General features: G+C 43.7%; 1 protein-coding gene across 1 annotated transcript in view; it reads right to left on the bottom strand.

Moving 5' to 3' along the window:
* LOC146080326 (desmocollin-2-like) overlaps positions 1-27,213 on the bottom strand; it is a 39,506-nt gene extending 12,293 nt beyond the window's left edge. The window contains exons 1-9 of the mRNA XM_083187474.1: positions 26,696-27,213; positions 19,666-19,750; positions 16,400-16,611; positions 14,297-14,413; positions 12,426-12,581; positions 5,302-5,446; positions 4,881-5,050; positions 4,024-4,158; positions 2,064-2,249 (exon numbers count right to left, since the gene is read on the bottom strand). Coding sequence (XP_083043600.1) covers positions 2,064-2,249; positions 4,024-4,158; positions 4,881-5,050; positions 5,302-5,446; positions 12,426-12,581; positions 14,297-14,413; positions 16,400-16,611; positions 19,666-19,750; positions 26,696-26,758 — 1,269 coding nt within the window. The 5' untranslated portion in view covers positions 26,759-27,213. The remainder of the gene's footprint in view (positions 1-2,063; positions 2,250-4,023; positions 4,159-4,880; positions 5,051-5,301; positions 5,447-12,425; positions 12,582-14,296; positions 14,414-16,399; positions 16,612-19,665; positions 19,751-26,695) is intronic.
* Positions 27,214-27,413: the final 200 nt, after the last annotated feature.

Here is a 27,413-nt window from a genome sequence, read left to right as displayed (position 1 = left end):
TGCCTGGTCTGCCGTAGGTGGAGGATGGTGAAGGAGGAATGCCCCTGCTGCCCATGTCCTGGCATCTGCATTATGAAGCTGACAGGACCGATAAACCCGCCTTCTATGGACTGCAGCAGCTGCAGCCCATAGAAGCCGGCTTGGGATGGTGGTAAGGCAGGAAGTGCCTGAGATTAACAGATAAATAGGTTCCTATAGGAAATATAGGAACCTATTTATCTGCTAATCTCAGCCTTGAGTTAAAAGTCCCTGAGGGTCTGTGACTGACAATTAGGACTTCAAATTGAAAGTCATTGACAGTCTCAGTATAGCTATTGCAGTCAACCGGACTGCTGGCTCACTCGCAGTGATGGAATATACTGGGTGAGCTACAGTGCTGTAGCCCATAGGTAAAATCCACCACTGACCATGTCTGTTCTACACATCTCAAGCTAAAAAAAAAAAAAAGTGAAAAACACAGATTGTGAAATCTTACAATCTATTATCCATAGAATAGAACAGAGACAAGTGGAGATTGGTACATCAGCAAAGTTGTACCAGTGTGAATAGGAGTGTGATCAACCTTGCATTGTTCACCACCCATTTATCCTCTATATACTCTTCTAAAACAACCCCCCCACCCCCTTACCTCCAATGCTTTAGGCTCTCACAAGCAGGGTCATCTGCCATCTAGGTTCTCATCCTGCACTATCCTCATCTCCACCGCAATCACCCTATCAGGAACTCTTACACTTTGGCCCTTATTCAGATCTGATCGCAACACAAATGTGTTCTCAAAATGGGCAAAACCATGTGCACTGCAGGTGGGGAAGATGTAACTTGTGCAGAGAGAGTTAACTTGGGTGGGGTGTGTTGAATCTGAAATCTAAATTGCAGTGTAAAAATAATGCAGCCAGTATTTACCCTACACAGAAACAAAATAACTCACCCAATAACTTTCTATGCACATGTTACATCTGTCCCCCCGGCCCCTGCAGAGCACATGGTTTTGCCCATTTTGAGAACAAATTAGAACTGCGATCAGATCTGAATATGGGCCTTTGTCTGTTCTTCGCAAGACAATGATTACAAACCATCCTCAATATTAGATAAATAGTGTGATTAAACATTGTTCTACTGCATTTATTTTTATGTATGTAGAAATGTCATTTTCATACATAAAAGATCATATCTATTAAAAAGATTTCTGACAGTGGTTAAATGTTTGAAGGCTGGAGGAGAGTGATCAGTATTGGTTGGATATTTCATAGGTGATTGTGAATGAGAAGTAGTTCTCTTGTTGCTACTTACAGGACTTATCAAAGAGGAGCTGAGAAAAGTCAGAGGAAATTTCAAAAGGCAACAAGATGATTTAGGATGTATGGAGGCATAGATTGCACGGAAGATTTTATATTTACACAGAAGGCACTGGATTACACGACAGTAAGAATAGTTAGATAAGTGTGTCATCGGCATAACAGTGCCAATGGAGGGTAAGTGAGCAAGCTAGGAGAAGAGATTGTACAATAGGAAGTTGGGGAGGGCTGCTGCACAAAAGGTTATCTTTCTTGTACATATTATAACCACGAATAAAAGGTCAGCACTAAGAAAAAAAATAAAATAAATAAACAACAACCTCACAGCCTTTTTCCCTGGCCAGATTCATGTTCCTGTTCTATGACAACCCCATAAGAGTAGGAGTTATCCATTGCGTTTGATCACACTGACACCCAAACACTCTTATGGGGGAGATGGCTGCGGGACCCTATTCAATGCTGTCTTCCCGACAGCATTGAACAGGGTATCTCGGCAGAACAAGCCCAACATCACAAGCAGTCAGGCTCGTTCTGTCGAGAACAGCTGGGAAGTGATGAGCTCCCGGCTGCAGCTCGCCTCTTCCTAACCACGCCCCCTTCTCTTCCCGCTGCAGGCGGAACATTGAATCCCGCCTGCTTTTTCTCAGTCGAGAAGACCGAGAACGGGACAGGGTCATGGCTCTCGAGCCAGCTGGAAAGCCCTGACCCCACATTGAATACCCCCCTTAAAATAACATACTGGGTGGAGGCACGAAAATAAGTTGTTACCTTTATAACACGAAGCAGTCCCTCATTGGTGGTTGGATCAGTGCTTATATTGAAAAAACCTTTTTCATTTCCTTTAGTGATCGTAAATACAGCTCTCCAATTTGCAGTATTGACCAAGTCATTATCTGTTACAGGGATTCTTAGTATGACCATTCCACTTTCGTTTTCATCCACTTCCACACGATACTGATGATGGGTAAAACAAAATGTCATAACCATGTACATAAGAAACAAATAATACAGTAAAACAAATCTAGATCTCTACAGAAAAGCAGCAAGCACCAATACAGTGAAATGTTCAACCATTTCTCCTGCATTCCTACACATGCAGATAAAATCTTAAACAGTAACATTTTAAACAGTACTTTAAAAAAAAAAATTCTTCATCCAGAAAAATGTAAAAGGTTTTTCTTTAAGAGAGTAAGTAAAAGCCACTATTTAGCTTTCATTGAAAAGATGCATCAAGCACAGAGAGAGAGAGAGAGAGAAAAGTGATAAAGTAGTAGTAGAGATAAAGTACTATAGGTCGCACTAAAAAAATGACAGCTAGGAGCTGACTGGTTGGTAATTTCTATCAATGGATTGATACATATCCTATATAAAATACTAGAGGTAGAGGTGGATCTATAAAACTAGCAAAAAGTTCTGCAGAAATATACTTGGGTGGAATCTAACATGGTAATATGGACTTTTGTATTTACCCCAATGTATTACATTCTATGTAGCCTTCTTCAATAGTGATCTAGGATGATCCATTGTAGAGACTAGACAGAATAAGTACTGTAGTGCAATCTTGCATTGAGCAAAATGTATGAAAAAGCAATATATAGAAGATCATACATGGTTTATTAATGTTCTCAAAGTGGTTCAAGTTGTGATAATGAATAAATGATAGAAAACTGCATGTATCTTAGTTACATAGATACAAATTAAGGGTACTCTTTACCTAAAAGGGCGCCCACGATTTTGATCGTGGGCATCGTAAGGAAAAAAAAAATCGCGTCGGTCGCATCGCATGCGACCAAAAAAAATCGCATGCGATGCGACCGACGCGATGACCACGATTTCCCATAGGGAACAATGTTAAATGTCCCAATTGACCCGATTTCCCATAGGGAACAATGTTAAATGTCCCAATTGACCCGATTTCCCATAGGGAACAATGTTAAATGTCCCAATTGACCCGATTTTCCATAGGGAACAATGTTAAATGGCCCACAGAGGCCAAATAGGCACCCTAAAGTGTGAAATGGCCCCCCAATTGTTAACGCCACCCCACGATCAACGTCAACCCGAAGCATGGCGAGCGCAGCAAGCCCGCGAGGGGTGGCGGTACGCGTCCTACGACCTTTTCATACCCCCACTATCCACGTCGGCGTGGAGTTGAGAATAGAAAGTGTGGCGAGCACAGCGAGCCACCGAGCCCGAAGCGTGGCGAGGGGATGCGGACACCTGTGAAGCCCGCGAGGGGACGCGTATACCTGTGAAGGTGTCCGCGTCCGCTCGCCACGCTTCGGGCTCGGTGGCTCGCTGCGCTCGCCACACTTTCTATTCTCAACTGTAGTGGGGGTATGAAAAGGTCGGAGGACGCGTACCGCTGCGCTCGCCACACTTCGGGTTGATGTTGATCGTGGGGTGGCGTTAACAATTGGGGGGGCCATTTCACACTTCAGGGTGCCTATTTGGCCTATGTGGGCCATTTAACATTGTTCCCTATGGAAAATCGAGTCAATTGGGACATTTAACATTGTTCCCTATGGGAAATCGCGGTCATCGCGTCGGTTGCATCGCATGCGATTTTTTAGTGCATGCGATGCCCGCCCTTCTAGGTAAAGAGTACCAAATTAAGTTCTAGCTGAAATTTAGTGCAACAAACACGTCCCCTAAATGTCAATTTTCAAATCTAGCTATTGAAAGATTTTTATTACTATAATTTCTGGATTATGGATTAAGTACTTACTGATTGCATTGAGAAAGTTGGTGCAAAATCATTGATATCTAGGATAGTTATGGACATGGTCCCAGTTGAAGACAAACATCCAATGCCACCACCCATATCACGCACTTCAATGATAAGAGTATAGCTGTCTAGTACCTTGAAAAAGAAAAAAGAAAAAAATTATGGTCATTATAAAATATTTACAATAGCATCTAATTTTAGTTTTTATTATGTCCGTGCAAATATATTGCATACTGCAGTGGTTATCAAACTTTCTTGAATCACGGTGCTTTACAGCATCAGCAATTTTTTTTCACGGCACGCCCAGGATAAGTTTTTTTTATGTATACATTTGGAAATAAAAAGTATTTAAGTAAATTGTGCCTAATTATTATCTTTGGGTTCAGTTATGTAGTGTTCTGATTGTCTACACATTTTAGGATTTGCAGCACCAGCATTGGTTTTGCCCAAAACATTGACCATAAATAATTTGATTCCGTCACGGTCAACCAACCCGAGGCAACCCCACAAGCGCCTCACAGAATCCCATGGTGCCTAGGCACAGTGAGTGGGAAATACTGGCATACACTGAATCTACTTATACTGTATGCATGTGTAAACTGTATACTGGAGAGGGATTTACCCTGTACCAACCCATCTCTAGTCCAGCCATCCCAAGTCTAATATGTATTGTGGACATGTTAATGGAACTGCTCTCAAAAAGACATTCCTGGTATAAGAAAAAGAAAATAAATAAAATCTTAAACTGAGCCCACACTAGTTTATTCCATTTTGGTTCTGTAACATTTCTACTGTTGCTTGTAAAAACTAACCATACATACATGCTAACATACGATTTCTGTTGTGTTTTTACATACCTCTCTGTTTAATTGATCTGAAACTGTAGTGACAATGCCATATTGTGGATTGATCGCAAACAAAGCAGGATTAGTTTGGGGAATTTGCCGAATAAGATAATAAGCTAGCAGGGTGTGACGGGTGTTCGGCTCATCTCTGTCTGTGGCGTTTACCCTTCCCACAACAGTACCTGTACACAAAAAAAAAAAAACACAGCTCACATCAAACACGAAGATCATCACGAAAGACACACATTTACATCGCTGAAATCGCACCAACAAACGGTTGCGGAATGATTACATACAGCATATTACTGTTTTCACTTTCTCATTCAAAAGTTGAAAAAACATAGATAAAGCTAAAAGTATACCATGAGTTTCATAATACTGTATTCAGAATATTGTCAAGAGAACGTAAAAAAAAATCATTGTAGTAGCTCACCAGCTTTGCTGTGCTCCAAGACTTCAGCACAAAACAATTCTTCAGTGAACTGGGGAGCATTATCATTATCATCTTCCACTATGACCGGCAGTTCGAGTGGAATTTCAGGTGAATATCCAGTTTTGGTCTCTGCATATGCTACCAACTGAATGCAAAACATACAGGATTAGGAATATATATATATATATATATATATATATATATATATATATATATATATATATATATATATATATATATATATATATATGTGTCAACACATGCTGTAGTTCAAAAGTTTGGGGTTATTTTTGAAACTAAAGCACTGTTTGTTTGTTTGTTTTTTCAATAAAGAGAACATTAAATCAGAAATACACTCTATGCATTGTTAATATGGTAAATGACTAATACTACCTGCAAACATGTTTTCTCCTTCATCCTCTGGGGACACTGAAGTACTACGCTGGGGATAGTGTGGTGTTATGGAGGAGTTGGCACTTTAAGAACTTGAAGTGTGGTGTGGCTCCTCCCCCTCTATCCCCCCCTCAGACTCCAGTCTTAGTTTAGTGCCCGGAGGAGTAGGATCCCTGGGCAGGAGGCTCCCGCAGGGGTCTCTGGTTGTCCGTTTTTTGTTTTATATAGAAGTGTGCAGGCAGCCTGAGTGTTAGACTGGCTGCCTGCAGTGTGTATAAAGCTCTCTGGGAGGTCAGAGCGGCACTGCGTGCGGTGCACGCTGCTGACCTCAGCCGCCTGCACTCTAGGTGTGGGGAAGCAGCCACAGCCGCTCGCGGCTTGTGTTACTGCTCCGTTGGCTAGTCACCCGCCGGAGAGATCAGGACTGGGGCGCTGGGCGCCGGGTGACTGCTGGATCAGAGTCACGCGCTGGTCCAGCTGAGGGGCAGACTGTGTCTCAGCGCCGCTGTCCTCAGCGCGCGCTGGGACGGAGGAAGGAGGAGGCGTGTCATGGGCGTCTCCTCCAGGTTAAAAATCCTCAGTGCGGCAAACGCTGCCTTCCTAAAGCCCACGCTGCCTTCCTCTGTTTGTTGTGCCTCTTCAGAGCCCTTCTGCTTCAGGACAGCAAAGCGTTTTTCATCCCAGACTGGACAGACTGTGTCACTGCGCTGGGTGAGTGAAGGGGTTCTCCTTTTTAGGAGTCCCCGCTTGGAGTATTCAGGTGGGCTAATTCGGGGAAGGTGAGCTCCTCTCCCCCTATTGTATTTCCTTCTTTTACACTGCTGAGGTTTACACTGCTATCTGTGTGGCTGTGTTAGAGTGTGCTGAGTGAAGGAAGTGTTTGTATTGGATTGCATTATGGCTACAAAAGCTTCTGGCTCTAAGGCTTCTCAGAAGCTGTTCACCTGCACTCAGTGTAATCAGCAATTTACACAACATGTGAAAGGTGTGTCACTGTGTAAGGATTGCTATAAAGGAGGGGCTGTTCAACAGCAAGCTGCTCTCCTTAATGCTGAAGGGGTTACAAGTGTGTTAGCTACCTTAGCTTCTGAGCTGGCAGCGTCTCGTAGGGACAGGGAGATTTTACATTCTCATCTGTCTACTATGTCTTCTGCTGAGCCTTCATGGGCCAGAGAGTTGATTAGGTCAGTGGATTCGCTGGTACAATCCACCGTTATGCCTACACAGTCCAGCGCCCCCCCTCCACCTAAAAAAAGGGGTGCTCCTTTGGTTTTGAGGATTGATACCTCTGATGAGGAGGAAGTTAACCCTCTAGAGGAGGGGGAGTGTCAGGTGTTGGATGATACCTTTGCACCTGTGGATGAAGAGCAGGGTGTTCAGGATGAGGCTCAAGGTTTAGAGGCCTTGATTCAGGCTATTAAGGTGACTCTTAATGTTGCTGAGCAAGAACCTCCTGCTCCGGTTTCTATTTTTGGCCGTCCTGTTAAAGCTGCGGTAACTTTTCCTGAGTCCATAGAGTTGGAGAAGCCTCTGTTGGACATTTGGAAAGTGCCTGAGAAAAAATTTCAGTTATCCAGGCGCTTTAAGGCGTCTTACCCTTTTGCCCCGGAAGCCAGGGCGAAATGGGAGAACCCGCCGTTAGCGGACGCTTCCGTCTCTAAGCTTTCAAAGAAGGCAGCGCTTCCCATTCCGGGAGCGGTGGCCCTGAAGGAGGCGCCAGATAGGCGTTTGGAGGCGGGGCTTAAGCACATCTTTTCTACGGCTGGGGTCTCTTTGCGTCCTATTTTTGTTATCTCCTGGGTCAGCAGGGCCATGGAGAAATGGGCAGAGGATTTGTCCAGGGGCTTGGAGGAGCAGAGGCCTCCTGAGGAGTTAGCTCAGTTGGCTGATCAAATGCGGGAATCCGCGGCATATATTGGAGAGGCGGCCAGGGATTCGGCTTCACTGGTGGCAAGGATCTCGGCTCTGTCTATTACAGCCAGACGGTCTTTGTGGCTTAAGTCTTGGCAGGCGGAGGCGGATATAAAAAAAGCAGTGGAAGCTCTTCCCTTTACGGGGGATGTTCTTTTTGGCCCAGAGCTGGATAGATTAATTGCTCAGGCGACAGGGGGTAAATCTACCTTCCTCCCTTCCTCAGCGCCTCCTCCGAAAAAACCTTACCAGGGTCCGGCTTTTCGCTCCTTTCGAGGGGCCCCGAAATTTAGAGGTAAGTCCAGAGGTTCCTTTACCTCGGGCCGTGGTAGAGGTAGAGGCTTTGGCGTCGCCACCTCCGCCGCTAACCCTGGCTCCCGGCGTGCAGACGCCAAGCAGCCAGAAAAGCCTGCGGCATGACGCCCTTCCCTCCTACCTGGGGGATCCCAGAGTAGGAGCGCGGCTTCTGGATTTCCGGCAGGCCTGGGAAGAATCCTGCAAGGACAAGTGGGTTCTCTCAGTCGTGTCTCGGGGATACAAACTAGAGTTTGCCGGTCCTCCTCCTCAACAGTTTTTTACGATGGGTCTTCCGCATGTGGAAAAAGACTCTCAGTTACTACTCCAAGCAGTTCAGCGGTTGTTATCAGCAGGCGTGGTAATGCATGTCCCAACCGATCAACGCAAAGAGGGGTTTTATTCTCCTCTTTTCCTGGTTCCAAAACCAGACGGGTCGGTAAGGCCGATCTTAAATTTAAAGAAGCTGAACGAGTACATTATGTACCACAGATTCAAAATGGAGTCGCTTCGCTCGGTGGTGGCAGGTCTGGAACCGGGGGAATATTTGGCATCCTTGGACGTCAAGGATGCCTATCTACATATTCCCATTTACGACTTACACCAGAGGTTCCTTCGGTTCGCAATCAAGGACCAACATTTTCAATTTCGGGCTCTGCCCTTTGGCCTGTCATCGGCGCCTCGCCTTTTCACCAAGGTAATGGCAGTCATGGTTGCCTTTCTCCACACACTAGGAGTCAAGATTGTTCCGTATCTGGACGATTTGTTGATAAAAGCCGGATCCAGGAGTCAGCTGGAACAGGCTCTTCACGTGACTTGTCAGACCTTGATTCGGCATGGCTGGATTCTAAACTATGGCAAATCCCAGATGGTACCTTCCCAAAGGATTTTGTTTCTTGGACTGATTCTGGACACAGAAGTACAGCGGGTCTTCCTTCCCTTGGAGAAAATTGCCTCGATTCAGGACTTGGTGAAGCAGGTGCTTCGTCCTCGGAGGGTGTCGGTGCACCTTTGCATTCGGTTGCTTGGCAAGATGGTCGCCTCCTTCGAGGCTCTGCCTTTCGGCCGTTTCCACTCCAGGACTTTTCAACTCGATCTGTTGAGACAGTGGTCGGGTTCGCATGTCCACATGCACAGGACGGTAATTCTTTCACCCTGCAGTCGGCTGTCCCTTCACTGGTGGCTTCACACGGCCAATCTGTTGGAGGGGCGTCGGTTCGGAGTCTGGGAGTGGACTATCATCACGACGGATGCCAGCCTGAGGGGCTGGGGGGCGGTTGTGATGGGACGTCACTTTCAGGGCCGTTGGTCTCCGCAGGAATCAAGGCTGCCGATAAATATTCTGGAGATTCGGGCTATCCGTCTGGCTCTTCTCAAGGCGGACCTGTTCATCAGAGGGAAGCCGATCCGAATTCAGTCGGACAATGCCACGGCTGTGGCATATATCAACAGACAGGGTGGAACGCGCAGTCGGGCAGCTATGCAGGAGGTACGCCCGATCCTTCAATGGGCGGAGAGGAATTCTCTGGCCTTCTCGGCGGTGTTCATTCCAGGGGTGGACAATTGGGAAGCGGACTACTTAAGTCGCCAGGATGTGCACCCAGGGGAGTGGGCACTGCATCCGGAGGTGTTTGGCCAGATTGTCAATCGTTGGGGGTTACCTCAGATAGACATGATGGCATCCAAACGGAATTGCAAGGTGGCTCAGTATTGTTCCAGGTCACGAGATCCGGAGGCAGTGGCGACGGATGCCCTGACCGCAGAGTGGAATTACCATCTAATCTATGTGTTCCCTCCGTTACCCTTGATTCAGTTAGTACTCAAACGGATCAAGCGCGAGAAGGCAACGGTGATTTTCATAGCTCCAAATTGGCCTCGTCGGCCTTGGTTTGCCGATCTTCAGGGGCTCCTGATAGATCAACCCTGGCTACTGCCTCAAAGAGAGGATCTATTGCAACAGGGACCATTCGTCTACCAAGAATTAAGGCAGCTGCGTTTGACGGCGTGGCTGTTGAGGCCGAGCTGCTGAGTAGGCGTGGGGTACCTAAAGAGGTCATTCCCACAATGATGAGAGCCAGGAAGGAGGTTACTTCCCGGCATTATTACAGGATTTGGAAGGCTTATGTGTCGTGGTGTGAACGACACAAGTGCCCTACAGCTGTTTTTTCTTTGTCCCGATTGTTGAGGTTTCTGCAATCAGGGTTTGAGGCGGGCCTTCGTTTAGGGTCCCTTAAGGTCCAGGTGTCCGCCTTGTCGGTTTTCTTTCATAGGCGATTAGCCTTGATGCCGGAAATACAAACATTTTTGAATGGGGTTCTAAGGCTGCAGCCTCCGGTAAGACCTCCGGAAGAACCTTGGGATCTTCCTTTGGTGCTGGACTATCTCAAGTCGGAGGTGTTTGAGCCTTTAGAATCTATTGATTTACGTTTACTTACCTGGAAGACGGTGATCTTACTGGCTTTGGCATCGGCTAGACGAGTGTCTGACCTCAGTGCTCTCTCATGTCGTTCTCCGTATTTGGTGTTCCACTCAGATAGGGCGGAACTCCGGACTAGATTGGATTACTTGCCAAAGGTGGTGACGGCTTATCATCTTAATCAACCAATCGTGGTTCCGGCCTTGACAGGAGAGTTCGCTTCACTGGATGTGGTCAGAACTTTACAGGTTTATGTGGACAGAACCAAGGATCTCAGGAAGTCGGATTCTCTGTTTGTCCTATACTGTTCCGCAAAACGTGGTTGGCCGGCTACCAAGCAAACTTTGGCCAGGTGGATTTGTCTAACCATTAAACAAGCTTATGTTCAGGCCTCCCGGCCTCCGCCTACTAGAGTTTCGGCTCATTCCACCCGTTCGGTGGGACCTTCTTGGGCGGCGGCCAGGGGGGTGTCTCTTTCTCAGGTATGTAGGGCAGCCACTTGGTCTGGGCCCAATACCTTTATTAAGTTTTATAGGTTTGACACCTTCGCGGCATCCTCTACTAGGTTTGGCCGCGCGGTGCTTCAGGATGCCCAGCGCCTTCCCGCCCGTGGGGATGGCTTTGGGACGTCCCCAGCGTAGTACTTCAGTGTCCCCAGAGGATGAAGGAGAAAATAGGAATTTGGTACTCACCGATAATTCCCTTTCTCCGAATCCGAAGGGGACACTGAGCGCCCTCCCGGCACTGGTCTTCTGGTAAGGGAGGGGTTTTTACAGGTCGCATGTGGCCAGGTTGTGTTGCATGCGATGGTCTGTATGTAAGTTCTTTTGACTTATTTTTGTTTCGGTGTCTTGTTTTCATTCTCTCTCTCTCTCTGTCAGAGGTTTCCTGGTCTCTTTTCTCCTCTCGGGCACAGTAACTAAGACTGGAGTCTGAGGGGGGGATAGAGGGGGAGGAGCCACACCACACTTCAAGTTCTTAAAGTGCCAACTCCTCCATAACACCACACTATCCCCAGCGTAGTACTTCAGTGTCCCCTTCGGATTCGGAGAAAGGGAATTATCGGTGAGTACCAAATTCCTATTTTTTTAAATGAATATCTACATAGGTATATAGAGGCCCATTTCCAGCAACCATCCATTACTCTTCTAATCGCATTAGAAGAGTAATGGTTGATTAGAAAACCCTTGAAAACACTTGTGCATTTAAGTTAGGACAGCTGAAAATGGGATTGCTCATTAGAGAAGCTACAAAAATGTATATGGACAAAAGAACACAGACATTGGACAGAAGAAAATTGCAAAAAAGTGTTATAGACAGAATAATTGAAGTTTGAGGTGTTTGGATCACACAGAAGAACATATGAACAAATTAAAAGATCCTGACACCATCTGTCAAGCATGGTGAAGGTAAGGTGATGGTCTGGGGCTGCTTTCATGCTGATAAAGTGGGAGATTAAGGAAGGCTATCAATCCATTTTGCAATGCCATACCCTGTGGACAGCGCTTGATTGGACCCAATTTCCTCCTCCAACAGGACAGTGACCCAAAGCACACCTCCAAATTATGCAAGAACTATTTAGGGAAGATGCAGGCAGCTTGTATTCGGTCTGTAATGGAGTGGCCAGATCTCAACCCCATTGTACAGAGCAGATTGACCAAATGGTAAGCATGTCCACCAAGCCAAAACAACTTGTAGGAGGTTTTAAAATAAGTATACATGAAACCAAAACAAAATGTACTCAAGACCAAAAGAAGGAAAAGAGGTTACATTTTCAAAGCATCCTATTTTTGTAAAAAGCAATGTAATCGGGTCGGAGTTGCCTGAATATTTATTAAGCAGCAATAGTTTACAAGGCAAAACCGGTCTGGCTTCTAAAATATACCCATTCTCAGGACAAAAACCACAGACCACCAGAAACTGGGATGTTATAAAATTTACCCCAAAGCATTTATTTTTTTGCTAGATAAAAGTGTTGTCCATTTACATATCGGGCCTAAACATAATCAGAAGCTTTGTAAAGAAACAGGCTTAAGTCTTATACATTTAAAGAATGTTATTCTGTTCCTCAAATTGAAAAATTATAAATTATAAAAAGTGGTAGGCATACCGGAAAAAAGGGATATTGTTCACGATCTACCACGCCTGTAATATATATATCACCAGTTTCTGCAACAATCTGAAACAATCCAATGGGTGGCTGGTCCACACCCGGTCCCCTGATGGAGTATAAAATGTCATACTTTTGCTGAGTGTCAGACTGGATCTGTATGGATAAAAAAAAAATGCAAAAAAGGTTTATTAACATAGTCTTATTCAGTGATCCACAATACAAGTGCCTAATTAACCAAATAGGCTGATCAGGCTGCAGCCTAGGGCGTGGCACCTTGCAGTTGACAGCCAAGGAATAAAATTAAAGGCCGAATTTATTCCATGCTTGTTAGCGATCCCCTGTCCTGATGTACTGTGGGGGGGGTTAAAGTGTTTAAGGAGACTGCCAGATGGCTGTGCCAGTGTATCTTACTAATGGAACCATTCCTTTCTGTATATTGTGCTACAGCACCAGCGGGTCAGTTTAAAGCTAGTCTCATGCCAGTTGTGTGACTTTTGTTACATGCTCATTGGCATTATAAATGGCAAGTCTCTGAGCACTCATACATGTGTGTTTAACAGCAATTCAAGGGGAGCGACATGTGCATTAGCCGAGGGCACCTGGAACCTTAAATCAGGCCCTGCACAATACTCTTTTGTACGGTGATGTGGGACAGATATAGGTTATCTGTTTTAAAGATCGCATTTGAGATAAGCAATGGCAGGATGCAGTCATTTGGTCTACAGCATGATGGTCCACATGGGTCTAGGTCGAAAGGTCATTAGTTCGACAATGTCTAGGCCGTCAAAAGGTCGACATGGGTTTTTCACAGTTTTTTGAGCCGACATGTGCCGGCAGGTGGTATTTCCTGCCCTACCATCCACTAGGGTGTGGTGGGAGAAAAAAGGGTGCCCGACGCATAGCGAGCGCAGCTGTGTCCTTGTCGACTGTGTTGACATGCAGGTAAAAAAACAGGGGAAAACCCCATGTCGACCTTTTGACTGTCGACATAGACATTGCCGAACTAATGACCTTTCGACCTAGAATCATGTCGAACTTTTCCCATGTCGACCATCATGCTGTAGACCAAATGATCCCAACCCGCAATGGCAACATATGTATTTAAGCATATAAATAAATATTTGGTTGATATGGTTATTGGATTGAAGCCATCAGAACACCAGTTTTTGCAACAAATTATGAGCTGAAAAGGTCATTTATGACCAACAATGACAATTTTAGTGGACAGAGGACTTGGACGCAAAACTAGGCAATGTTATGCTGGGATGTGCACAAGTAATTAAAACAAATATAAAAAATGTAATCTCATGTCAAATCACTAAAGATGTTAATTAAAACATGAGGCCACAGGAATGTGCAGATTCTCCAATACCACTAAATTTATAACCCAGGTTGAAGTTTGGTGGAAGAGGGTCAGATCAAAATAACCCGGTTCAGGTAATCCAGGAATCTGAACCCGGTAGCTACCAGGGTCAACCCGAACACCAATCCAGGAAGCATAAAGAGCCTGATCCCCAGTACTTGGAGAGGTCAAGCGCAGGTAAGGGGTAGACCCTATAATAAGCAGAGTCCAGCCTACGCTGTAAACAAAGTTTTATCTCGCTGCAACACTACTTAAAACTTCGTATTCAATTACCCAGGTCAAACGCAGGTTTTTGGTGGAAAAAGTAGAAGCGCTATACTGTAGTGTTATACACTATGCTTAGTCAAATCCTGGTCCCTTCACAGAAATAAATGTATATGTTAATGTTGTCAACGTTTCAATTGTATTGATTTTGTCAGTGCCGCACCTCTGGAGTCATACATACATATACTGTACACACACAAAAATGGAGAAAATAAGAAAAAAAAAATTCTGCAAAACCTACCCGTTCAACAAAGGCTGGAAAATTTCCTCTGTAGTTCTCCTGGATTGAAAAGGGCATAGGCGCCCATCTTCTCTTTGTACGCTTCAGTAATTCTCTTGCAATTCTTGATTTACCAACCTGAATCAAACAAATTAAAATAATACATCAGGGGATTTGTATCGCCAGCCTCAGGCAGGCGAAGCAAAATCCCCAGAAGCAGCCCTGCGGCCAGGCCAAAATACACTGAACCGGTGTGTTTTCACAGCAGAACATGTCTTTTAACAGATGATCCAATCCCCATGAAAAAAACATCTGGAAAAATAGCGAACAGATGTTTTCTCCCAATATTTACTGGGGCAATTGGATACCCCTCCAACGATGGAAAAGCAACATAGCTTCTAAGTCTTCACTATTTTAACATAAAAAAATTTCCCTTGAAATTCAGAACACTCTTGGACAAAAGATATCATGGCCAAACTAAGAACCCTATTTTTTTAAAATATAGTAGTTTCCCCAACCAACTATCCCCAAAAAACATTGGTAGTGAAAAACTTCTATTTTTCTAATACCCCCCATAGGGGGCTATTCAATGTGTCACCGCTATTTCCGACGGGGGAAATAGCGACGGCTCCCTATTCAATGCTGTCTTTAGCGACAGCAGTGAAGCGGGATCACGGCAGAACGGGCCCGACTTTAGAAGCTGTCGGGCCCGTTCTGCCGATTACGGCCGTGGATTGTCGCGATCCCGGCCTCAGATCGACAACCCACGGCCGTTTTCGCAGCCACGCCCCCTTTGCGCCTATCGGCAGCAGGGACATTGAATCCCGCCTGACGTTCAGCTGTCGGGCTGACCGCAAACGGGCCAGGATCACGGCTATCGGCAGGGATCGACAGCCGTGATCCTAGATTGAATACCCCCCTTGGACTGCCCAACAACTCTCCTGAAAAGGTTCAGTGAAACTGGTATTTTCAGCTGCAGTAGGCATTTCGTCTGCCCGAGACAGGTGAAACAATATCCCCGATAAGCCCACAGCACGGGCGGCTTTTCAGGCAAGCCTAGGAAATATATATATACACAATCTCAAAAAAATACAAAGGGGAAGAGGTTTTTCAGAACTTTTGGAGAAAACCGGTTTAATAAATAATCCCAAATCATTACAAAAAAAAAAAAAAATACACTTTATCCATATGTATAGTGCAATATTACTCCATTAAACCGATTTTCCCTTTATGATACAATGCCATACATCTTTATTAAAATACAAACATTTTATCAGAAGAGTTATTTTAAGTACTGTTACTTTAACAAACTAATATCATCCTTTCATTTATGTAAATATGGATCTTGCATGTGCAGCTTAATGGACTGGACCCCTTAAGTGTTAATCAGCACCAAACGTATTTATATAGGTTTATTGTGCCTTTAAATTATGCTCTGGCTACACAAATTCCTTACTGCAACCTGTGTAAGTATTTGTGCCAGCCAGAGGCACCTCTATTTTCAGACAAAAAAATTTCACCTCCTGTTGCAACTTGCAAAAAAAAAAAAAAATATTATATATGTATAATATAATCCAGCACTTGTGTGTAATCCTTGCTCCGCTTCTAGACAATACCTTGATACAGAATGGAAAAAGGCGGCACTCCAAATTTTAAATGCAGAAGTCTATTTGTGTTATAATCCGACAATTGTTTCGAGCAGCACGCTCATCCTCAGGGACCTAGACCCCTAAGAATGAGAGTGCTGCTCAAAACAATTGTTGGATTAAGACGTGTACAAACGGTTCGATGATTCAGGCTAATGGACGATTTTGACAATCCGATTTCGGCTAAGAGCACTTGCGATTTTGACTACAGTATCTTGCTATTTGGCCCTAGGCCAAATACATTTAACAGGTGACATTGTGAAAATAGACTTGCCTGCACATTCTATTTTCTCTTGCAATATTGACACCGTGGGGCCGCGCAGCAGTATCACAAGCCTCCTAAACGATGGCTAACTTACTATCCTATTTTGACTACATAGTCAAAATTATAGCCAGAATTTCACCGTGTACACATCATTAGTATATTTACTTAAGAAGTTATCTTTTACCAAACAGAATGGAAAAACGGAGCACTTACTTTTTTTTCAGTTACAAGCTTAACGGTAATAATCCTCTCACTCAAGGTGCCCACATCCACGACAATAATTCCAAATGACAAAGCATGACTGGGAATTGTAATAAATTTCGTAGAATAAATATCGTATGTGGAATTTAAATGTACAACTATAAAATCTGGATTGTTTGATCCACCGATTACTTCACTGGAATGCAAGCAGTTTTGCAGATTGACTAATAAAATAAAACGGAAACAAGGCAATATAAGTAAGAATAAAAGATATATATATTGAACATACCTCATTTCACATAATTGCACATACACACACATAAATATTTCAAGAAACCGTTCCGAAAGCTCAAAGTGGACGGTTCATTCTTTTATTTATTTTCTCCATTGGGGGACTTTGGGAAGCTTTGGGCACAGAGTTTCAGACAGGTGTCCGTGCATTTAAATTCTGACACGCAGAGAGTTATTCAGAACTTATCACTGGGCTGCGAATCAGCAACCCAGCCGATTAATCGATCGACTGTGCATGCATACAGCTGGCAGCGCTCACGCGCAAGGCCATCTTCCAATAAAATCTGGCATCTTATTTCATCGCTGCCAGTTAGCAAAAAGATTTACAGGAAGCCAGCATTTGTGGGTGGTAACCGGACATTTTCTGGGAGTGTCAGGGAAAGGGCAGGCATGGCCAGGCATGTGACGTCAGCTCCAGCCTTGATCACCCCATGTCTGACAGGCCGAGTCAGTCCTGGGTTATGCATAGGATGCACACAGTGACAACTTATTTAATGGTGAGCGAGTTGCGAATGGATTTGGCTCTTATCACGGCTGAAATCACAACTGGGCAGTCGTATATAGGTGTCCAGCTAGTTGAAATGTCAGTCACCAGCGGTCACTGCCTATACACACAGCCAGATGGCTTAATATATCTACAGAGATAGATAGATAGATAGATAGATATCAAGAAGAAGTGGCACTCAGAGACCTGGCAAATGGTGAAAAAGATGGATGCTTTTAATTTTATTTATTAGCAGTTTCTTATACAGCGCACACATATTCCGCAGTGCTTTACAGAGAATATTTGACCATTCACATCAGTCCCTGCCCCAGTGGAGCTTAAAATCTATATTCCCTACCACATGTACACGCACACACAGACATTCTTGAGTTAATTTTGTGGGAGCGAATTAACCTACCAGTATATATTTTTGGATTGTGGGAGTAAACCGGAGTACCCGGAGGAAACCCACGCAAGCACGGGGAGAATATACAAACTCTGCACAGTTAGGGCCATGGTGGGTATTGAACCCATGACATCAGTGTTGTTAGGCGGTAATGCTAACCATTACACCATCCGTACTGCCCTAATCCAAGGTGATCTACATTTCGGGGTTCGGTGACCCCTTCATCAGGATACAATCGTAAGTAAATATTTTTTATCCAATTAGGTTCATTAGAAACCTCTCGAAGCAAGATCAGTGAAAATAATATAGTCTCTAGACACAAACATTAAAAACTAGATGTCCACTTGACATAGCTTCTCACCCGAGCACCAGTGCAATGCTTAAATAGAGATGCTCCATCTTTAGATTTTTGGAAACAGAATGCTCTGTTCCTAAGTAAGCTTGGAGAACTACCAAAGTAATCCACATAGCAATGGTTTGCTTGGACAGTGGACAATCTCTTGTGGGTTTTTTAGCATACCAAAAATATATATATATATATATCTTATTAGCTTCTATGCACAGATTACCAGTTTGATGAACACAGGTTTTCGAAGCCCTAACCACCAAAACATAAAAAGAGACCTTTTCTTCTGGAGATCTGCCACAGGTATATGATAGAATCATATTCTGAGAGGTGACACATGCAGCATCCCCTGCAAAATTGTACATTTACATGCCAGTTCCCCGAGTGATAATGGAGTGGGAGAAAATCTGCACCATCAGGCAACTACTGTAGGTTTCAACTCATGCTTTCCCTTTCTGCAAGAAAACTAGAAAGGAATGCAACTGTAATAAAGAGGTGGAAAAAAAACCTTGTTTTCACAATAGGAGATGCAAGCTCAACCCTGCCTAAAAAGTCTGACTTTCTTGTATTCAGCAAAGTCTCAACCTCTCCGTTAGGCATACAGTCAGGTACATAAATATTGGGACACAATTCTCAGATTTTGGGCTCTGTTCAAATCCATTTTGGTGGTGTAATGAACCAAAAATGAGGAGTTTTAATTTGAGGGTATTTACATCCAAATCTGGTGAACGGTGCAAGAATGGTTTATATATGTGCCTCCCACTTCTTAAGGGACCAAAAGTAATGGGCAATTGATTCAAAAGCCATTTCATGGACAGGTGTGGGCTATTCCATCATTATTTCATTATCAATGAAGCAGATAAAAGGTCAGGAGTGGCTATGCCTCAATATGAGATCCAGTGAAGCAAGCCATCATTAGGCTGAAAAATCAAAACCAACCCATCAGAGAGATAGCAAAAATATTAGGTGTGGCCAAATCAACTGTTCGGAACAGTCTTATAAAGAAAGAACGCACTGGAGAGCTCAGCAACACCAAAAGACCCGGAAGAATGTGGTGGATGACAGAAGAATTACTTTCCTGGTGAAGAAAAACCCCTTCAGAAAGGGGAAGGGGGAACTTCCATTCCAATGAGCATTTAAAAAAATAAAAACCGGCAACCTATTAGCAGAGGCTTGGGATACAGAGGGAGAAGAGCTACAATATGGAGAAACAAAGTGCCCATGCAGCTGCCTGATAATCTAATCCCAAGAATCAGTCCAACAATTGGGTGACTACCTACAATATAAAGTTCTACACATTGCGATTATTCTGAATTATCCTAATTCCAGATTTTTAAGAGCGTAATAAAACAGTTTATAAATCTCTGGAATACCAGAGTATACAGGGATGTGTGTGTGATGTAACCATAGACCAGTGGTAGCCAACCCTAGCCCTCGAGAGCTACCAACAGTTCACATTTTCCAGACAACCTAGCTGCTGCACAGCTGCACTCATTAATCACTGACACATTTTAAAAGATACACAGATGGAGCTAATTAGCTAACTTGTGATTCTGTGAGGAGACCTGCAAAACATGCACTGTTGGTAGCTCTCGAGGACTAGGGTTGGCTACCCCAACCATAGACCATTGTTTAAGGAATCAGTGTATACTTCAGGAATTTATACTCAATAAAGAGGTACTGTAAGCTCACTGTACCCCTATATGCGCACACACTTTTTACAAACAACATGACATTTTATTTAAGCTCACCTTTGCCAACTAAGTGTCCAGTGTGGATAACATCTGGCACATGAAGTTTCACTTTGTGACAAGGATTTCCAAACACGACCAATGGCTATGAAGATAAAGAAAAGTAAATATTAGAAATTAAATATTCATTTTGGACAAAGCATGTACATTATTTTCAGCGGTGGGCGCCTATTTAATGCCGTCGTTCCCAACAGCAATGAAGCATCAGCTAGTCAGAATGGCTGAATCTGGCCCTATGCCTGGTGCTTTTAGCAGTTTTCAGTCCAGGAAATAGACATATTAAGCATTTGACAGCATGCCTTTTAGTGGACATAGGTGACTGCTTCACTATAGACAGTAACAAATTCTGCTTCATCCTCTGCATTTCCAATACTTCCCTGGGCAGGGCACATTAAAAATGTAGTTTGTAAATACAGTATATGCAAAATAGTGTTTAATGCATTTTATTTGCCCTACACTGCATTTTTTTTTCCACAGCCTCTCCTTCTACATTCCTTTCACCTTCTTCTCGTCATTATATGAAGGGTTATGAGACCAGGCCTTGCCTGAAAGCGATTCATTTCAGTTCCCTCTCCTTAAGGCAAATATAACTTTGCAACACATGCCTAAGAACAAAGCAGCACAATGTAAACAGCTAGATATTCTCTGAATATTGCTGCAAAATACTGTATATGGGTATTATTTACATAATTTAATTAACTCAATGTTTACAGACAAATATTTGCAATTTAAAAATGATTTGAAGTTTATATGCCACACTCTGTAGTTACAATGCATAATATCTATTCCACACTGTCCCAATAGTGCCCTGTTTAAAGGCACACTGGGTTTAAATGGACCAAACCCTTTTGGGTTTGGCTCAAAAGCCGCCCATTGTGTACGACCAGCAATGAGCGGTGAGTGCTCCCGCATCCTTACCGGCGTTCATCTGCTAGTATTACCAGCAGATAAGAGACAGAATGGACAGCTTTCCTCTGGGGGAAAAAAGCACTCAGAGGGGGTGAAAATCACTCAGTGTGTTTGCACTGAGTGATATTCAGCCCAGTGATTTTCCCCATCATCGCTGTAAATACACACTGGGTAAAATCGCTCAGTGTGTATGGACCTTAAAAGAAAATAGATACATAGTGTCATTAAGGGACATCTAAAAGGTCCATACACACTGGGCGACTATGCCCAGCGTGTATGGACAGCGATGATGTCAATCATCGCTGCGGGGAAAGCCACTCAGTGCATACACACTGAGCGGCTTTCCCCCTGCCCGGCGCCGACGGAGGGGGAGGACGGCATTGCATAACGCAGAGCTATGCAAAGCCATCCTCAACTCCGCTTACCTGCTGGTATTACCATCAGATGAGCGGCTTTCCCGGCGATGATGCGGGAGTGCGCAGCAGTGCTCATCGCTGGGGCACACACACTGGGCGGCTTTGAGCTGAAAGCCGCTCAAACAGGCTGGGCCTTAAGCGCAAGGGTAACCAGCACATCAAATGTATGTATATGCAAGTTCAATATAGCAGATACGTATGGAAAAGGACATAAATTCTTCAGTGCAGTCATCTATATACAGACAGGTTTATTAAACAATTACAAATCAGAATGAAATACAGGTTGAGTATCACTTATCGAAAATGCAGTGTAAATGATTGCCGCTTGGAGATTTCTTACCAAATCTCTCACTTTATGAATCTTTCATCCGATTACATTTAATTTGTTATATCTCAATGATGTATCACGCATTTATGTTGTACAAACACATGAAACACACACACACACACACATACATTTGTAAATAAAACAAGGTTTGTGCACTATTTCAGGAACTGAATTTGGATGCTAAGCAATCATTTTCCTGCCCATTTAGTGCAAGTTACAGATCATGTCCCCAGTACTGCATTTATAAAAAAAAAAAATATATACATATATATATATATATATATATATATATATATATATATATATATATATATATATATATATATATATATATATATATACACATTCTGGAAACTATGGTTTTTAGAATAATTTGGATAACAGATATCTGGACAAGGGATACTCAACCTGTATATGATTAATATTCCAATTTGTGACTTGGAAGAAGGTTCAAAAAAAAAAAAAAAATCTAGTGCTCACTTCCCTTTAATTAGAAAATAAGTGCATCAGTAAAATGAACAATCACCATTGTTTCCCAAGGAAATTTGGTGCACACTTATAAAAAATGTTTTATCTAATGGCAGCTAAAGGACATGACTGTGGAAGGCAACTGGATGTTCACAGGCTTCAAATGTGGCTTTCCTTACAACACATTTCAAAATTTGGACTTCCTGTATTCACACCTTACACTGCTTTACTGGGTTTAGAAATAATAATAGCGGCATATATTAATAACGCTTAAATGTTGTGATTATTGATAGGTACATATTATCCCCACTATGCACATAGGGAAACCTGGAGGCACAGTGTTCGTGATAACTTTGGTGATCCTGGGGAATCAGACACAGAGCATGGTGTCCGCTTCCACGATCATCGCACCAGATGGAGGCCGCTTTCGGGGGGGATTCTCTTTCCTATGGCCACAACTACCCCCCTCTGCTTAATTTTAATTTTGTTGATTTGTTATAAGCCTCATTTGATTGTAAATGTAATATAATATACAGTATGCATAATTACTTATGCTGGCCACACATCAGACCAACTTTCCTCCAACCATCCAACTAGTTGATTAGATGGAATAAAAACCTGGTACTGGGTAGGAGCAAATGTAATTTAGTCATGTTTCCCAAATCTTAAAATGGATAACAGCTGTCACTCAGACAATGTACTGTAGTTGGACCGATTTGATTTAAACAATTTCACTGAATGTTTTTGTTCATTCTCCTGAGTTTGTGAGCAAATTGCTTATTGGCATTTGCCTCCATACAGTTCCAGATTTTCAGTCCAAATAACCAACCAACTCAGCTCAGGGAGGACTCGGCGCCTGAACTCCTGAGCGCTCCCGAGTCTCCTCCCCCCAAACATCCTCGAGCTTGTCGCCTTCATCACTGCTGAGAAGTGAATGGCGGCTGGAGGCTGGCGAAGCGGCAGGGCAGCTCTGGCATATGATCGCCGGAGCGGAGGTGATGGGGGATGGCCCTAGAGGTGGTGCGCCAGTGATGGAGGCACCACTGACGCACACCTACTGCATAGTGGTATGCCTGGAAATTTGGAATGGGTCATATTGGAAGATATGTAAAAAAGCAACTGTAGCCTAACCTGATGGAATATCTATTACATTTACCTAAAAATGTGCCAAAGTGTGATAAACCAAATTGCAAAATGTACAAAAATAATCACAAAAATATCTCATTGTATGGTATTTTCAAAATGCTATAAACAGTTGTTGTTTGTTTCAAGCAAAAACAACCTATAATACAGCGCTGTGTAACCTACACAATATGACAGGGTTCACTCTAGCACCCTGATCAGTGGGAACTAAAAAGGTGCCCATACATGGTACAATCTAATGTAACATGCTGCACATATTTTTTATGTACTTACATATGTTAGTTGGGCGCCCACTAAGCTATTTGCTTAGTTTTCCGGCTACGCTCACCACGCTTCGGTCTCACTATGGCCCTTATTCTGGTTGGTGCGGTCGAGCCGCATATGCGGCTCCGACCGCACCAGACGAATCCCCGCCCACCATACGGTTCGCCACGGCCGTCCGTACACGGACGGCTGGCGAACCGCACGAAAATGGTGGAGGCGTACGCCTCCACCATGCTGGGAGCTGCCCCCTGCATTCGATGGTCGACGACCATCGAAGGCAGGACCGCACGCCGCGGCAGCTCCCGCAAGCTGAGACCACACGGACAATCGTCCGTGTGGTAGCTTGTATGGGGGCTGAAAGCTGACATCCGGCGACGTCAGCTTTCCGCCCCCATGAGTGGCGTCATGCCCTCATTACCATGCGTACGCCCCGCGTTTGCATGGGAACGCCCATGAAACGCGGGGCGTACACATAGGGAAATGAGGGGATGAAGCCCCTCACGCCCCTATACGCCCCCTTTGCGGCGTCTAAATTTTTAACACGGAGAATTCCCCTGCACATGCGCAGAGTGACCTCTGCGCATGTGCAGAGAGAAAACATCGGCGGTACGGCCGCACGCGGGCCGTACCGAGCCGATTAGAATAAGGGCCTATATAAAAACAACTCCATGCCGACATGGATAGTGGGGGTATGAGCGTACTAACTATAGCGGGCGCCCAACAAACATATAAGTACCATTTTTTGTACTAGATTGCATCTCGTTCAAAATGCATGCGATGCAATCTAGTACAAAACGCACGGTGCCTACCCCACTGTGTATGTGTACCTTAAATGTTTAATCGCACAATGTTATACTTCTGCCCTTAAACATTAAGGGTACTAGAGGGAACATCATGATGCAGTGTAATAAAAATAGAGTAACCTGTGATTTCAAAGCTATTATTCACCAAATTTGTTTTTAAAAAAAAGTTAATACTTAACAATCTGATGCAAAATCGACTGAGTTAAGACAATCACTGTTAAAATAAAAATTGGCCTCCATCCACTAGTCAGATTTGGGCTGTTTTCTTCAGATTCAGATGGATCTGGCAGACCGATCTGAAGAAAAAAGGCCAAATCTGAACGTGCCCGTACACGGTGCGTTTTTATTGTGTGCAATGCGCGCTCCTGTGCACATCCCATCGCACAGTTCAAAACTATGTGCTGCACATACTTTTTTTAAACTAGATTCGGATCGCATTGCATGCGATGGGATCTAGTTCAAAACGCATACAATTATTGTATCATGTATGGGCACCTTGAGTCCCATATCCATCTGACAAAAAAATTTTGGGTGCTGCACCAAAGATCCGTCTGATCTGAAGCAGTCAGTGGTTTATCATAGGTCTGATCAGATGTATCTGATGAAGTAAATACAGTGAGATATTTGTAGCTGCGTATTGGATGGGGGCTGTCACAAAACAATTTCCGAGTTGATGCAAATATGCACAGCCTAAACTACTGGAGCTCTGTAAAAATGATCTAGCATGAGATTATTTGAAGAGAACAATGTAAAACATGGCATTTCATTCATAGCAGAGCAGTAAGGGGTCCTTCAAATGTAAACAATGAAAGAAAAGCAAAATTCCAACAATATTTGCAGGCCCAAATAACATACAGCGATAATGTTTGTAATAAGCACACAGGGTACCACATGAGACTCTCAGGACTATTAAAAGGGGAATAAAAAGTAAAAAAAAAAAAAAAAAAAGGGCTTACGATAAAAATAATAGTATACATATGAATTAAAGAAAAAAAATCCTATTCACGTGTTGCAATAGCATAAACCTTAAATCTAAAAGTTCCTATTGTTAGAAATATGAAGCATTTGTAGCACAATTACTGTAGTTAGAGGTCTAATGTGCATCATGCAGCTGTGAAAATATTTGGCACGGCAATCTAGCTAAAATCACACCCTACTAGACCTGCCTGATTAAAGCACACTTGAGGAAGTTTGCAACCATTTAAAACATTTGTCAAATACAAACAATCACCACAAATAATGTCCCCCCTCTTGTTAGAACTATGGACACTTTGCTATAATACAAAATGAAAACCATTGCTAGAAAAATAGGCTAGTTTCTATGGCAAATAAATGTTTAGTTTTGGTGTCAGATCTATTCAAATTATTCCATAATCAGATATACTGATCAGCCATCCAAGATTAGCTACTGTATGTATGCAACTTAGGCTCCCTGGCCTTTAATCATCTCTAGCCAACAGTATGGGACAGGTTAACTTTTCCCACTAAGCTAAAAATTGTTTCCAGCACATACAGTACTGTATAAACCATTTCAATGTAACAAGCAGCCAGTAAGTAAAAGTTAAATGCATTCTATATAGCTATATGAAGAATAAATAAAATAATGTTTTCTGCTTTTTCACACATTTAGGGGGTATTTATTTAGGGGGCATTTATTCAAGCTTGAAAAGAGAAAATTGTGAGTGATAAAGTACTAAACAAATCATCTCCTGGCATTTTTTTTTCAAACACAGTCTGTAAAATGTAAGGTATAATCTGATTGGCTGGTATTTTTTTCCCCTGCAATCTTTGATTCATGCTCCCATTACAGTTTGCAACACGGTATAGCACACATCACATGCGTATTATATCATTTTACCCAAACCAAGGGTAATAGTTCTTTTCCAACACCTTACCCAAGTGTACAACAGCACAGGTGACATACACCCTGTGCTAAGTGTCCTTCTGAAATTCAAAGAGTGCCGCAGAGAGAATAATCCCACAGTGAATGAGGATGGAGTACATAAAAGATACAACAATTTAAAAAGGAACAAATTTGTTTCAAGATCGTTGAAATGGGATTTTACTAAAACATATACTGTACACACCCCACAGGTGGTGAAGCGATCAGCAATGACAAATGCACAACACCAGTAAAGGTACATACAAGCTAGGTGAATGTATGAGGTCAGTCAATTCATAAAATAAAAAAGGAGACACTTGGCCTAAAGTTCAGAACATGGGGTACACTAGTTTGTTATTAGACAGATAGATGTTTACTTAGGTTAAGTTACAAGTTTGTATAGGTTAGTGTTCCCCATGTTCTGAGCCGTTACTGACACTTGACTTACTGACACTTGGCTGTGACAGGCTTTTTGAGGGTTTTTTAATGCATCAAACCTGGAAATATTCTTTCACTGATAATGATTCAGACAGAATGACGTCTATCACTCTGTATAGACACATACAGAGGAACAGTAACACACACAGAGAATAACTATACAACTGGACACAAACAACGTCACCACAACGTACAGTAGTATTCCTAGCCCGCGGTGTGTGCCCACCTGTGTCACCCTGCGGTAACTACAGCCGTCACTCACATCTGTCAGTTAAACATTCAGGAGCAGATTGTGGGGCCCCTCAGCCAGAGGCAGCAGGTACTGTAAGTAGCCGCTTCCTATTAGGGTGAGCAGCAGTGATAAGTAGTGAGCACTCACCAGGAGCCCCGCCAGCAGCCAGCACGGCACGGCAGATCCTCTGGATGACGTTGTATACCCCATTGTCGGGAGATCCAGGAGAATGCAGCCCGGGAAGCAGAGACACAAGTGGCACTTATATTAGGTGTCCCAGGCGGTAATCCGGCGCAGAGTAACTCCCCGGACTCTTGTTCCCCCGGCGGCCTCCTGCACAGTACTGCTGCCTGCCCGGGCTCTGCCTACTGCTGGTTCCTGCTGCACACACAGGCTCTACGTCCTCTGCTGCCTTTTCTTGCCTGCCTACACTCTGCACCTGTCCCCTCCCTGATGGAAAGCATGAAGGTGTGACACGCTACGTAGGTGGGGCCGCAGCCAGTTTCATACAGAGTACCTGCTTTACCCCCTCCTATTCCTCTGTGACTCCGCAGCGAGTCATCCCGAGCTGCAGACTACACACAGGGGAGGGCAAAGTCCCTGCTGCTGCTGTCACCTGCCCGGCCCCGGCATGGCTGCTGCCTGCTCACAGTCTCACAGTCACACTACAACTAACGGAGCCCAGTGCGGGGGTCAGCAGGAGGAGAGCCGTGGGAATAATGGGGGCAGGCGGTGAGAAGTGAGTGCTGCTGACCCGGGAGAGGAGGAGCTGCTGTCTGCATTCCTTTCTTCCCTCTAAGATAACAAAACCATTATTTATTATCACTTCTATAGGCAGCCTAGTTACTGTGCTGCATTCAAACAC

Source organism: Crinia signifera, chromosome 5, assembly GCF_055691185.1.
Source record: "Crinia signifera chromosome 5, ASM5569118v1, whole genome shotgun sequence".
NCBI lineage: Eukaryota > Metazoa > Chordata > Amphibia > Anura > Myobatrachidae > Crinia > Crinia signifera.
Note: the sequence above shows the minus strand (reverse complement) of the source record. Positions and strands in the feature narration are given on the sequence as shown.